The sequence below is a fragment of the Giraffa tippelskirchi genome, chromosome 2, assembly GCF_054371585.1.
Source record: "Giraffa tippelskirchi isolate mGirTip1 chromosome 2, T2T-mGirTip1v1.2.pri, whole genome shotgun sequence".
Taxonomy (NCBI): domain Eukaryota; kingdom Metazoa; phylum Chordata; class Mammalia; order Artiodactyla; family Giraffidae; genus Giraffa; species Giraffa tippelskirchi.
The window spans coordinates 28,625,090-28,639,968 of NC_137276.1; the positions used below are offsets into that span (position 1 = coordinate 28,625,090).

Genomic DNA, 14,879 nt, shown 5'->3' on the forward strand with positions numbered 1-14,879 from the left:
GGGAACTTCAGTTCTACTTAGATACATCTTTCTTTTCTAACTTCTTCTTATGGAAAATTTCATACACTCAGAAAAGTATAGAACAGCATCTAGTAAGCCCCATTATTCAACTTTCCACCTTCTAAATCCCAGAAATTATATTATTTTGCCCATTTTTATCTATGTGAATATCTTAAATTTAGTCACATTATTAAAAAGTGAAGGGCTACTCCAATATTTTTACCCACCAAATACCTGTTTTGCCATACCTACTGCTATGGCAAGTGAAAGTGTTAGTCGCTCAGTCGTGTCCGCCAGGGTCCTCTGTCCATGGGATTCTCCAGGCAAAGAATATTGGAATGGGTTGCTATTTCCTTCTCCAGGGGATCTTCTCGACCCAGGGATCGAACCCAGGTTTCCTGCATTTGCAGGCAGACTGTTTACTGTCTGAGCTACCAGGGAAGCCCAACCTTCTCTTTAACTAATTGCCCTAAATATACCTGAAACAAGGGCTTCCCTCGTGGCTCAGACGGTAAAGAATCCGCCTGCAGTGCAGGAGCCCCGGGTTCAATCCCTGGATGGGGAAGATCCCCTGCAGAAAGGAATGGCTACCCACTCCAGTATTCTTGCCTGGAGAATTCCATGGACAGAGGAGCCTGGCGGGCTACAGTCCATGGGGTTGCAAAGAGTAGCACACAACTGAGCAACTAACACTGCCTGAAACAAGTCTTATGTTACTCTTTTTTTTTTTTCTTTTCTCCTATCCTACTCCAGGCAACCTTATTCATTCTATCTCCAGAATATTCCTTGAATATCCTTCCTTCTTTCCATATTGACTGCCCCGGCTTAAGCCCACACAGCTTCTTGCCTAGACTATTACATAGCCTTTAAGTAGCCTCCTTGCCTGTTTGCTCTGTATTCCTAGTCTAATCCACTCTAAGTCAAATAACTAAAGTGGTCTTCTAATTTTCTTTGCTGTATTGCCCCTAGTAGGAATCAGATTCAAATGTAAAGTATAGACCTTTCAGAAAAAAGTACGCCCATGTGTTTATATTGAATGGAGGGCATTAACTTCAGATTTTAAAAAATTTTACACTCAGCAAAAACAGAAAATTAAATCAAAAAATAGCATCTAAAAACACCAAATACCTGGGAGTATGTCTAACAAAAGATGTATCAAGACCCCCACAGAGAAATTACAGCTCCCAAAAATAGATATACCATTTTCATGGATTATAAAACTCAATAATGTTAAGATCTCAGTTCTCCCCAAACTTATATACAGATTCAATGAAATTCCAATGAAAGTCACAGGAGGATGTTTTGGATATTGATTTCAATATAGATGGACATGCAAAAGCTGAGGGACATTCAGTATCCAATATCAAGAACTGGTATAAAAATATAGTAATTAAGGAAGTGTGATACTGGCACAAGGATAAATAGACCACTGGAGCGGAAAAGTCCTGGCAACAGCCCACACACATATATAGACAGGTGATATACGACAAAAGTAACCCTGCAATGCAACAGAGGAAAAACAAAACAAAACAGCAGAATTCTGTCTTCTACTTCATACCAAACACAAAAATTCCAGACAGACTGTAGATCTAAATGTAAGAGGTAACATAAAGCGTTTCAGGGTCTTGAAAAGGTATTTGTAGATCCATGTTCATGGCAGTATTATTCACAGATAGCCAAAGGGTGAAAGTATCCCAAGTATTTGACAAAAGATAAATGGACAAACAAAATGTGATGTATACATACAATGGAATATTATTCAGTCTTAAAAAGGAAGGAAATTCTGACACATGCCTTAACATGTATGAACCTTGAGGATATTATGCTAAGAAAAATAAACCAGTCACAAAAAGGCAAATACTGTATGGTTCCACATAAATGAGGTATCTAGAATACTGAAATTCACAGAAACAAAGTAGAATGGTGATTGCCACAAACTGGAGGAAAGGGAAATGGAGAGCTGTTTAATAGATACACAGTTTCAGTTTTCAAAATGAAAAATCTGTATTCAGTTTAGTTAGGTTCATGAGACGGGATGGTGGAATCTGTAGTGACCTACAGAAGGATGTCAGAACCCCAGCAAGATAAAGAAAATGTCTACACAGGAATATGGCAGCCTTGGTAGCCCTGCACAGAGTGCTAGAGTCCAAATGGAGTGAGGAGAGCAACTTAATACATAGTACCAGAGTCTGAAATGAGAAAGGTGTTCAAACAGGGAGCTAGGGACAGCAGCCTAATATGGGATTTTGGAGCCTGATAAGGTAAGGATGGTATTCACATGATGGGTGTCAGTAATAGCAGCAACAGAAGCGATTGGTCACATACAGGGGAGATTAAGAAAATATGTTGAGGATAATGAGAGGCAACTTACTATCAGAAAAGGGAGTTACAATTATAGAAAGGAAATTATTGAATGAATCCTGCTGTGTTAGACTACAATTGGAGATATCCATGTGAACTCGTGGTTTTAAATAAATAGATAAAATTTAAAAAGCAAAATAAATGTGTGTGCACATGTGTGTGTATGCATGTTTAGACATACATATATTCCCTACCTCTGTCCAGTGAGAGGACTTGGAAGCAGTGACATTCCCACAGCAATGTATATATCTAACACCCAGATACTGACTTCTGTATATCATTCTCTACTAAAAGAAACCAGGGGGAAAAAAAAAGAGAGAGAAAAAACACTGATTTCAGGGCTGGGGCAAAAAAAAGTACAAGGTAAGCCTAAAATATCTTATATCAGAAAACAATGAAATGCTCAAAGAATGATAGAAATACATCAAAAAGACAAAGAAAGTAGTTTGAAAGCACTCTCACTGGCCAAACAGGGAACAATTTGTAAAAAGAAATAATGATAGTATTATAACCCATCAAATAAAACAAGAATTCATAAACCCATTCTGTTAGAAATAAATAGGTTGAAAATCTGATGAAGAATAAGATAGTTACATGGTTTCAAAGTACTTTTCCCATAATATACTTACTACAAAGAGAAAAACATTAGCGTTAAAGAAGAAACTGGCAAAAGCCACTTTAATCAAGTAAAAAAAGTCACAAGACAAACAAAGGTTATGCGTCACCTGAAAGGAGGCAAACAGTAAAACAAAGCAACACTTCGGTGGTATTTCTGACAGAAATACAGGACCGAAATTTAATCATAAGGAAACAGCATCAGGTAAACCTAAATTGAGGGATCATTCTACAAAATAGCCTATAATCTTCAAAAGTGCCATAGTCATGGAAGACAGGAACTGTTTCAAGACTGAAGAAGACTATGAAGACATGACAACTAATTTCAATATGTGATTCTGGATTAGATCCTTTTGTTACAAAGAACATTATTAGAACAACTGGCAAAGTTTGAATGGGGTCTAAGGGGTTAGATCTGCAATTAATTCAGAAATATATTAATTTCTAAATTTTGATGGTTGTGTTATAAAGAATGTCCTTGTTTGCAGAAAATATACATTAAGCATTTGGTGATGATGTGACAACGTACTCTCAAATGGTTCAGGAAAAAATGTCATTTGTGTTGTACTTTAAACTTTTCTGTAATTCTGAGTTGATTCAAAATAAAATATTAGGAGAAAGAGAATGAACTGCACTGGTAGTTAGCAAACACTAAAAATAAAGATAGTGATGTTATATGTACATATACATATATAGAGTGTGTATACATGCACTCCAATTAGGGTAACTATCAAAGATGTATTAGTTTGCTGTGTGTGTGTTTGTGTGTGTGTTCGCACACGCACACACTTAGTCGCTCAGTTGTGTCTGACTCTTTGTGACCCCATGGATTGTAGTTCACAGCTCTGTCCATGAGACTTTTTGAGCAAGAATACTGCAGTGTGTTGCCATTTCCTCCTCCTGGGGATCTTCCCGACCCAGGATTGAACCAGTGTCTCCTGCACTGCAGGCAGATTCTTGAACCGCTGAGCCATCAGGGAAGCCCCATTAGTTCACCAGTAAAAATTTCCTGCAGTAAAAAAATTACCACACACTGAGTGGCTTAAAGCAACAGTAATTTTTTATTTGACAGTCCTATAGTTTTTAAGTCTGAAATGGGTCTCTGAGCCAAAAAACAAGGCCTCAGCAGGCCTATGTTCTTTTCTGGAGGCTTAGCTTATCCTTTCCTGCTTCAAGAGGCTGCTCACATTCCTTGGCTCATGGTTCTCTTCCCCCTTCTTCAAAATCAGCAACAACGGATTGAGTTTTCACATATCATCACTCTGACCTCTTCTTCAGCCTCCCTCTTACATATTTAGGGTCCCTTGTGATTACACTGGGCCCAATCTGGATTACCCAGGATAATCTCCCTGTTTTAAAGTCAGCTGAGGGACTTCCCTGGCAGTCCAGTGGTTAAGACTCTTACTTCCCAAACAATTAATCTCAAAAATATACAAGCAACTTCTGCAGCTGAATTCCAGAAAAATAAATGACCCAATCAAAAAATGGGCCAAAGAACTAAACAGACATTTCTCCAAAGAAGACATACAGATGGCTAACAAACACATGAAAAGATGCTCAACATCACTCATTATTAGAGAAATGCAAATCAAAACCACAATGAGGTATCATTTCACACCAGTCAGAATGGCTGCTATCCAAAAGTCTACAAGCAATAAATGCTGGAGAGGGTGTGGAGAAAAGGGAACCCTCTTACACTGTTGGTGGGAATGCAAACTAGTACAGCCACTATGGAGAACAGTGTGGAGATTCCTTAAAAAACTGGGAATAGAACTGCCATATGACCCAGCAATCCCACTGCTGGGCATACACACTGAGGAAACCAGAATTGAAAGAGACGCGTGTACCCCAATGTTCATCGCAGCACTGTTTACAATAGCCAGGACATGGAAGCAACCTAGATGTCCATCAGCAGACAAATGGATAAGGAAGCTGTGGTACATATACACAATGGAATATTACTCAGCCATTAAAAAAAAATACATTTGAATCGGTTCTACTGAGATGGATGAAACTGGAGCCCATTATACAGAGTGAAGTAAGCCAGAAAGAAAAACAACAATACAGTATACTAATGCATATATATGGAATTTGAAAGATGGTAACGATAACCCTATATGCGAGACAGAATAAGAGACACAGATGCATAGGACAATTTTATGGATTCTGAGGGAGAAGGTGAGGGTGGAACATTCTGGGAGAATAGCATTGAAACATGTATATTATCATATGTGAAACAGAACACCATTCCATGTTCGATGCATGAGACAAAGGCTCAGGGCCGGGGCAAGGGGATGACCCAGAGGGATGGGATGGGGAGGGAGGTGGGTGGGGGGTCCGGGAAGGGGAACACATGTAAACCCATGGCTGATTCATGTCAATGTATGGCAAAAACTATTACAATATTGTAAAGTAATTAGCCCCCAACTAAAATAAATAAATTTATTAAAAAATTTAAAAAAAAAAGACTCTTACTTCCACTGCAGGTGGGGGCACAGGTTGGATCCCTGGTCAAGGAACTGAACTAAGATCCTGCATGCCACATGGTATTGCAAAAAAACAGTCAGCTGATTAGCAACCAAATTTCATCTGTTAAATCCCCCTGTAATTTAACGTATTCACAGGTTCTTGGGATTCGACTGTCGTGAATGGGGGCTCAGGGGATGGGGCATTATTCTCCCTACCTCAAAGAGTGTCCTTTACTCTGAGATTATGTGTTTTCTATTTCTATGGCATTAAAAAGCTCCTTTTTTCATTTATAAAATGATGGTGCTGACAGTGGTCTACTTTTTCAAGCACTGGTGGTATAGCAAAAAAAATTGGCAGCTCTGTAAATCCTGTGTAGGCATTTTGTGGTCACAAAATCTTGTGACTTTTTTTTTTACTGATTCCTTAAATGAAAAAATTTGAAAACAAAACACACTGTTTTCCCACAAAAGAACCATATATTTGATGAAAGATCTGTGCTGTATTTTCCAGAATATAGGGAATAGATCAATAAGAAAAAGGCAGACAATTAAAAAAGAAAAAAAAGACCAAGCCCTGAATAGACCCAAAAGAGGATATCTACACAGCCAATAAACTTTAAAAAGTTAAGAACCTACTTAAATAAAATTTTAGGTACTTGATTACAGTAGCTATTAAGGAAATGCAAATTAAAAGTCTGACAATATCACCCACTAGTATGGCTGAAGTGAAGAGAGACAATAGCAAGTGAATGTTACAAGAATGTACAGCAACTGGAACTGTCATATGGTGCTGCAGAAAGTATCAAACGGAAAAAATGCACAGAATCTACTAAAGATAAAAATACCCTATGACCCAGCAATTCCACTTCTAGGTATATACCCAACAGAAATATGTACATATTTTCAAAAAAAGACATGTACAGGATTACTCACAGTAGCCAAAAACTGGAAAAACCCAAACATCCATCAACAGGAGAATGGCTAAATAACTGAACTGAATTAACACAGCAGAATACTACACAGCAACAAGAATGAACATACTACATGTACAGTAACCTGAATGAATCTCCTTATGTGAGACAAAAGATGCCAGACTAGTATATATACTGGAAAGATGCTACTTATATGAAGTTAAATATCAGTAAAGGCAAAAACTAATCTATAGGTATTAGATAATCGTTATGCAGAAGTGACCACTGTGTAAAAATTCAGTGGACTGTATACTTATGATTTCTTTAAAAAGTTTATTTACTTTACTTCAGTAAAACCTTATACAGACAAATACCAAGTACACTAGAATATTATTCTTGAATACAAACTGGATTCAATCTAAACTCCCTAGCCTCCCAGTCTATCTTTTCTTTCTTGTCTGCTATGCACCTTATATTCAAATCATGTGTATCTACTCCCTGTGCTGACCACCTCCTGATCTTCTGGCCTTTACCCAAACTACTCCCTCTTCCTGGAACAGCCACTCCAGAAACAATTCTGCAAAATCTATATATTCCACAAGACCCAGTATGAAGCTTTCTTCTTCAAACCTTTCAAAGCTCTTTCCAGTTAAGGCTAATTTCCCCTCCCTTAAATTCTATAGCACTTTGTGCCTCTACTTTGGCACTTACTAAAGTGTGCCTTAAGAGATATTTATAAATGCCTGTCTTCTCAACCAACTGTGAAGTTCTAGAGAAGACAGAAGTTTTACTTAACTTTGTGTCTTCATCCCCTCCTGCCCCCATAACCACCTCCCTTCACACATAACATAATGTTTTGCACTCAGATTATGTTTATATTTTTATCAAATCATGGTGCAGGCCAACTGCCATGGCCTCTTTTCCAGTTGTCAATTCACTAATTTTGCCAGGTACTTCTGAACAGGAAAATGCAGTGCTCCAACACAATTGAGAACCACAGAGTTCTAAACTTCCAGTGAAAACTTTAGATACATACAGCAGTTTAAGTAATATAATTTATCAATTGCATTAACATTATTCACGGCAATTTACAATTTAAAATGAACTTGGGGGGATGGAATGGGAGAGAGAAAGATCCTTCTTAAGTAGGCAAGTCTAACAGTTAAGACTTTTCAGTTAACAAAAAGAGGTGAATGAGATGTCTATTTAAGCCATCACTGCCAGTCCACCAGCCAGTCCACCTGCCACACTGCACTCCATGACTAAGTGCAGGTCTTCATTTGGGGCACTTGTTTTATAAATATATACATTTTTAAAAGTTTAAACATAAACATTAAATATATTAAATTTTAATTTATCTGATTAAAAACAATACATATTCACTGTCAAAAATGCAGAAAACATTAAGGAACATAGGAAAAAGAAAAACAACCTAAGTAATGCTTTTTGTGCTGTGTGTTTCCTAATAGATCTTCAGATGCCATTAAATATTTTGAAATATTACCCATAATCCACCATTTCACAAGTAACCATATTAACAGTTTAGTGTCATACTTCCTGAGAGGTACAAGGATTTATGTATCCATGCTGCAAAAACATTATCCACACGCTACAATTCTGCTTCCACAAATTTTCAGAGAAAGCCTGCAAGTCTCCCAGACATCAGAAAATATCCTTGCAGCCCTAAGTTTAGGTGCAGAGAAGGGGTTAAGAGCTCTAAACCTAACACCAAGGGAGTTGCTAAGGCACTATGTATGACCTTGGTTCAAATTCTGTTACAAATGCTGTTGGAGCCACATCAACCTTATCTTTCCCAAGTACAGAAAAATAGTATTGTGATATTGATGAACTCTTCAGGTTATCACTGTGGATTAAAGCCAAGATTCTGATTACTTCTTTAACACTTTTTTTTCTACACAACATAATACAGAGAGACATGCTGCATTAGGTGTCATTCGGCAACCAAAACGAGAAAGTGCTAGTCAGAATAGCACCAACACAATAGTTGTAAGAGTAAGCACTTTACCATTCTTCTACAAATCGAGTATATTAGATAATTATAGATTATTATTACTATGGTAGATTATTGTGCAAGTTGCTCTCTCTTCCTTCCTTCTATGGGCGGCGTATACTTTCCTACCTCCTCACTTCACCCTGTGACTTACTTTGGTTAATGGAATATCAGCAGGTACCATACAACCAATGATTGAATGGCATTGGAACCAGTGGTCTTGCTCTCTTGCGCTTCTACTATAGCTATGAGGACAGCTCAGCCTGGGAAGTCACTGTCTCTTCAGTCTCAGTCTCAGAAAAATATGTGAAACAGTCCTGGGTGAGCAGCCAAATCCAGAGAAATCCAACAAATTTCAGCCATGTCATCCAATGTTCAGCAAACCCACATGTTCTTGAGAATAAATATCTATCATTATACTGCCATGACATATTGTGGGGTTTTACCACTCAGCAATAGCCAATCAATACAATGATACTGTGGCAACTTCATTTCCTAATAATTCAAATCATCAGAAAATCTGTATATAAATCTGGACAGTAATTCTCCACTCTGGCCCATTTGGCCAGCAAAGAAATGTGCCATCATATTCCACTGTTTCTCTGAGCTTCAAGGATGAAATACAGTGTAGGTCTCAAGTCAGACTGCCAGGATTTGATCTCAGGCTTCTTGCTAAGCAGAGTGACTTTGCGCAAGTTACTTAACCTCTCTGGAATCAGTTTCCTCATCCAAATATGGGAGCAACAATAATATTGAATCCATCTTACAGAATTATTGGGAGTATTAAACAGCAGTATATGTAAAGAATTTAGAATAGCAACTAGTAAACACTAAATAAATACATATTAACTATTCATGGCTGATCATATTTTTTAAAAACAAAGAAAAATAAATAAACAAAACCCTCCCATTTCTACTGTGTTTATCCTATAATTGACACAGACAGAATCAGGTCACAAGCCTGGGAATAGGAAGACAAGTGTACCTGAAGGGAAAGCCAAATCTCAGAAAGGAGCAAGAAATCAAGAAGAAATTCCAACTCAAAAGGTTTATCTTAAGCAGATAGGAATTCTCTCCCAGTTCTGTGACTTTTGCTCCTCTGCTCTGCATCCCCACCCTGGCCACATACAAAGGCAATCCAGGAACTATGGTGGTAGTGCCCCAGAGAACAAATCATATTCTTAGTTCAACATTACTCTCAGTATCTATTCCACTGTTGCTATCTCTGAGTCTTCTGTAAAACGTTTTAGTTTCGTTCCAGACTTCGGAAAACTAAAAGAAATTATCCAGCAATTCCCTCAGCACAAGATGAATCTAGTAGAATACTAGTTGAAGTGGTAAGATCAGGTGGACCTTTCCCATAGAGATTGTCTCTCTCCTCCACTGCTGATGTTAGGATGATGGATTTGATTTATTAAGAAGGCAGTTTTCTTTATACTGATCAAGACTGTTAAACACTGGTAAATATTTTCTACTTCATCCACAATGAATTCTTATTATATACATTTAGAAAGCACTTTCATGCTGTATTAAAATATTGCTAGAAAGCACATGGTATCTTAAAATATTTTAATATCACAAAGACTATTTTTTCTTTATTCACTCTTTTTGTAAATTGTAATGCCATTTACCACGAATAATTTTATCTATACATGATCAAGATCTTACATAATGTCTCATCTCCCTTTAGAAACGGAAAAAAATTCTTAACTGCTTCCTTCTTTAAGGATTTAAACAATACATAAATAATATAGAATAATAAGTGGTTTCGCTTGAAAGTTCAATGCAAGCGACACAGGAGACGCAAGCTTGATCCCTAGGCCAAGAAGATCCCCTGAAGTAGGAAATGGCAACCCATTCCAGTCTTCTTTCCTGGAAAATTTCATGGACAGAAAAGACTGGTGGGCTGAAGTCCATGGGGTCGCAAAGAGTTGCTGAGCATGCATGCAAGAGATATTAATATACAGAAACTCTGACAGACTAAGAACTAGCTTCAAATGTTACCTAACCAGCTGGTAATAAATCTCACTGATTTAAAGAAAAGTCCATCACAGTGAAAAATCTGAATACTTATTTTAAAATGCAATTTCTTGTTTTTAGATATATATGGTTCTCAAGCAAATAAAAGTTCCTGAATCATATCAATTCATCCAGTATTATCTCTACGGTAACATTATTAAGACAAGTCACGCAGGAGATCACGGTAGTTTTTTAGGAAGTTAATCTCAAAAATGAGATGTCTCCAAAGCATTCCAAGTGTCAATAGCCACAAACGTGGCTGATTCCATCTGTATTTTTAGCCTGAGCATCCAACTAGAACAGCATCTATGGTAGCCAGTCTCAAAAGGTCCTGGCCCCCAGCAATTTCCTTCTCTCTGTTCATGCATGCTACTCTTTTTGTATACAGGGAGAGATTATTTTCCCTCCCTCGGACTCTGGGCTGTCTTTGAACATTCTCAACTTCCAAACCTAGGACTTAAGAGAATTGGCTGGCTTCTATTTCTTATCTCCTGGAATGCTCCCCTTCTTAGAACCCAGACGCCATGCTTTAAGGAAATCCAAAAGAAGGCCATGTGGAGAAAGGAGGACAAAAAGGCCTTATTGCTAGCTGAACTTGCAGATAGCGGCCAGCCATGAGAGACTGTGGCCATTTTGAACATTCCAGGCAACACCAGGCGAAACAGAAAATGCATCAATCAATGAAAGATTTATGTTTGTTACACAGCAAGTTACCCTTTACACTGTTTCACTTATCTATCAATAAAAAACTATTTTATACATCCTAAAATTATTTCATCCATGTGTCAAATTTCCCTAGTTCTAAGATCCTGGGACCAGTTTATCTTGTCCATTTAAAAATAAATTTCAAATCCATCCCTCAACTTGTCATATAAATAGATAAAATACAGAAGGATAGACAGATATAGATATAGTACAGACATTCAAAGATAAACTTTAAGTCTAGACCATGTGTGAATTATGGTCAAATCTGAATTGGTCTCACTGGTAAGGCTTTATTATAAAAATTAATCAAATTACTACATCAATACAGTAATGAGCAAAATTCAGAAAAGAGAATATCCATTTCATGTTGCTATTTTAAACAAAATTTTATATTTTCTTAAACTGTAGAAATCAGGGCATCCTGTACAAAAATTGTCATTCACACCTCACAATTGAGGGAAAGGATAAGAACAAAATAAAGCCAAATACTATTCAAAAATTTCAATCTGATTAAAAGGATAGTCTTTTCCATGTGTACTGTGCATTAATTACCAGGTGAAAGCACAAATAAAATATCTTCCTATCTCAAATGACTAAGCAAACAAACATGTTATGACAGGGTAAATGGGACCAAAGGCAAGTTGTGACTTAGATTCACAATAAGACTGTTACTGAGCTGAAAAGGGCTTCCCTGGTGGCTCAGACAGTAAAGGATCCACCTGCAACGCGGGAGACCTGGGTTCAATCCCTGGGTTGGGAAGATCCCCTGGAGGAGGAAATGGCAACCCACTTCAGAATTCTTGCCTGGAGAATCCCCATGGACACAGGAGCCTGGCAGGCTATAATCCATGGGGTCTCAAAGAATCAGATACAACTGAGTGACTAAGCATAGCACTGAGCTGAAAAAGAATACCAAATCTTTAACTCTCCATTCTGTTTCAGTTATTAAGGTGTCATTCTTGGTGACCCTCTTCCAGTTGGCCTTCTCTCAAACAGCAGCCATAACAGCAGGCAAGGTCAAAAATGAAAGTAACTAAAATTGAAGAAAAATTGGTTTCTCCTTATGGAAACTGACTCAACATTTAATAATGTGTGGTGTCCCAAAAGCTTCAAATTACTCATGGCCATCTCTAGCTCCAACTTTAACTCAATCAGGAGACCATTTTCAAAACAACTCACTGGTACAAAGCAGAGATCAATTGGTTGAAAATGTTCCTAGGCTGAGGTCTATCGGGGAGTAAAGAAGATGATCTCATAAGGTCCCTTTATGATCTGTTAAAACCACATTATTTCATAAATATGACACATGTCAAGATTAGGATTGAGTCAACCTCTAAGCAGAAAAACAAAAATAAGCAGCTGTCACTTTTCTTACTTAAATCTAGAAGCTGGCTGTATATACAAAGCAACTTCATCTCACTTCTAAAGTCTAAAACAATTCCGAAGCCTCTTAATATTTTAGAATTTCAACACTGGGCAGAAACTCAAGAACTTTCTTCAGGTCTAATAGAATTTTGTTAAAGATACACTTGAACTTTAGTTAGGCATTTTTGAAAGCAATAATACAAAATAAATAAAGTTATAGTAAATCTGACCAGACTCTGAAACGATATTTTTGCAAATGCAGCAGTTTAAAGCCTAAATTCAATTAGGTAGTGTCCATGGTTTGTTTAGATTTGTTTTGGTATCTAAGGCAAGGACACAAAATAACAACTATCTAACAAAAGAAATAAAGATTTGGAGTGACAGGTTACAATTACTTCCGAACAAGCAAATAGACTGCAAATAACATCAATGGTCCCTATGGACACCAGTTAAGACAGAAAGAAGTCTATGCATCCCATCATTCTTTAGCTGTTACCACAAAGTCTGGTTTTACATCTGGGATATACAAATGAAGCATCAGATTAAATGCATCTAATAGCTATACAAATTTGCTAAACATACACATATCAAAAAAAGAAAAGCATGATACAAAGTTAAAGAACTAGACTCCAAAGGATTAAAACACACCCACAAAATCCAAGTTCATCCTGTGCTTCAACCTAAAACTCCTAAGTAACTACTAACCCTGACATCTATTATTCTCCACTATCTGCTTTCCCCTTTTTATCTCCTGAATTTCTCCAGTGATCTTATTACTTCTTATGGGTCTTTGGATGCTAATCTGCATAGTCTTTCCATTCCCAGAAAGTGATACTGTCCCTGGTCTCCACATTTTACTGTCTCTACAATATTGCATTAAGTTTTGTTTTACCCTATTAGATATTAATTTTGCCCCTAATCTTCTGTACCTAGGTTTCCCTAACCAGTGAACCTCTTCTGTCTTCTTTCAAACTAGAGGATGTATATACCTTTTCCTAATACTTGTAATTCCGGCATCTAGTCAACCTCTTCCCTTTCCCAAAGACTGTCATCACAGCTCTAGATCCCCGTCCCCAGTACTTTGCTTCCTAAGTAAGGCCTAGTTCTTTCCAGAGTTTGTCAACATTAGTTTGGCCAAGCTGGGATTGTACCCTGAAGTCAAAGGCTCTCTCTCCCACCTCACTCTACAAGACTGTAAGTCTCCCACCAGTCCTCTCTCTGCTCTACCTTAGATCCATCCGCATCCAGCCTTGCCCGTTTTTCCCACCCACCTCCCACTCCCAGTATCTTTCCTCCCACTGTCCAGCGTTCCCCTTCCCCACTACTGAATGCACCTCTTCTCCAGGGCCTCACCCGTAACCCTTACACCGGCAAGGCCCTGCCAGCGGCCTCACGGCGCCTCTCCTCCTGGCCTCCTCAGCTCTTCAGTAACTGTCCCTACGCCCCTTACTCTCCAGGGCCCCGCGCGCCCCAGAGACCCCTCCCCGATTAAGCTCCCGCTGTCACTTGGCCTCTCATCCACAAGATGGCGGAGCTGCTGCCCCCACCCCCGGGTCCTCTCCGCAACCCCTCCTACCTCCCAGGAGCTCCCGTCCCGTCCCTCCAGCCGCCCCCGCCGCCGGCCTCGGCCCAGGGTCTCGCTGCGCCCTCCTCCAGCGGGCAGGCAGCCCAGGCCCGAGCCTCAGGGACGCCGCCAACGCACCGCCTCCACAGTTCCCCGGCCTGCACCTTCTCCTCACCATAAACTTGAGCGCTTTTTCCTGCAGCACCGCCTCGGCCGGGTCCATAATCGCCAGAGGCCACTGGGTCTGCACTCCGCCGGGGCCGCCCCCTTGGTGCCAGGCCGCAGCCAACGCAGCGCCCGGATCCCGCCTCCTCTTCCTTTCCTCCGCCCTCTTACCTCTCAGGCACTGGCAGGGGGGCCAGGGAGGACAAGGTGTCCTTTGCGCGTGCGTGTTGCCCGCTGGCTCACGGGATTTGTGGTTCTGGAGCTTCCTGAAGCAAAAAGTGACGCCACACCGCGAACTGCAACTCCCGCGGTTCACTGCGGTAGGGTCGCGGTGGCTCCCAAGCCAAATCTAGACAACTGACCGGCAAGTAGAGAGGATCAGCGTATGGGAATCGTAGTTTGCAGCCTCTAGAGCTGAGAAACGGGAGGGGCATCGGTGTCTCCGTGGTTACCGAGCGACGCCAGTGGCGACTTGCCGGGCCATGGATATCAAGATGGCGACCAATGCCTCACCTGTAGCCCAAATACTGAAAAAAGCTGTGAGAGGACAGAGACGCTAGGGCCTTCCTAACTGTTGTTATAGAGAACTGGACCCCCCCAAAATTCCTAGGTCTGGCGTCTGAGGGGCGAATTTCGACTGAGACGCTGGGCCTATGGGCACCTAGCAGTAGCTTCATGCTGAAATGCAGAGTTTC

The 14,879-nt window shown here is 39.5% G+C and overlaps 1 protein-coding gene across 47 annotated transcripts in view; it reads right to left on the reverse strand.

Moving 5' to 3' along the window:
- Positions 1 to 14,619, reverse strand: part of BTRC (beta-transducin repeat containing E3 ubiquitin protein ligase) — a 181,096-nt gene extending 166,477 nt beyond the window's left edge. For 13 of the 47 annotated variants that reach the window (XM_081547256.1, XM_081547220.1, XM_081547176.1 and 10 more), the window contains exon 1: positions 13,790 to 13,884. Coding sequence is in view for 9 of the 47 variants with exons in the window: in XM_081547252.1 (XP_081403378.1) it covers positions 14,195 to 14,242 (48 nt within the window). In the remaining 38 variants the exon portion in view is untranslated. Of the gene's footprint in view, positions 1 to 13,789; positions 13,885 to 14,031; positions 14,282 to 14,355 lie in introns of those variants that run through there. The other 34 variants (XM_081547252.1, XM_081547238.1, XM_081547255.1 and 31 more) reach the window with 6 other exon arrangements.
- Between the last annotated feature and the right edge of the window lie 260 nt (positions 14,620 to 14,879).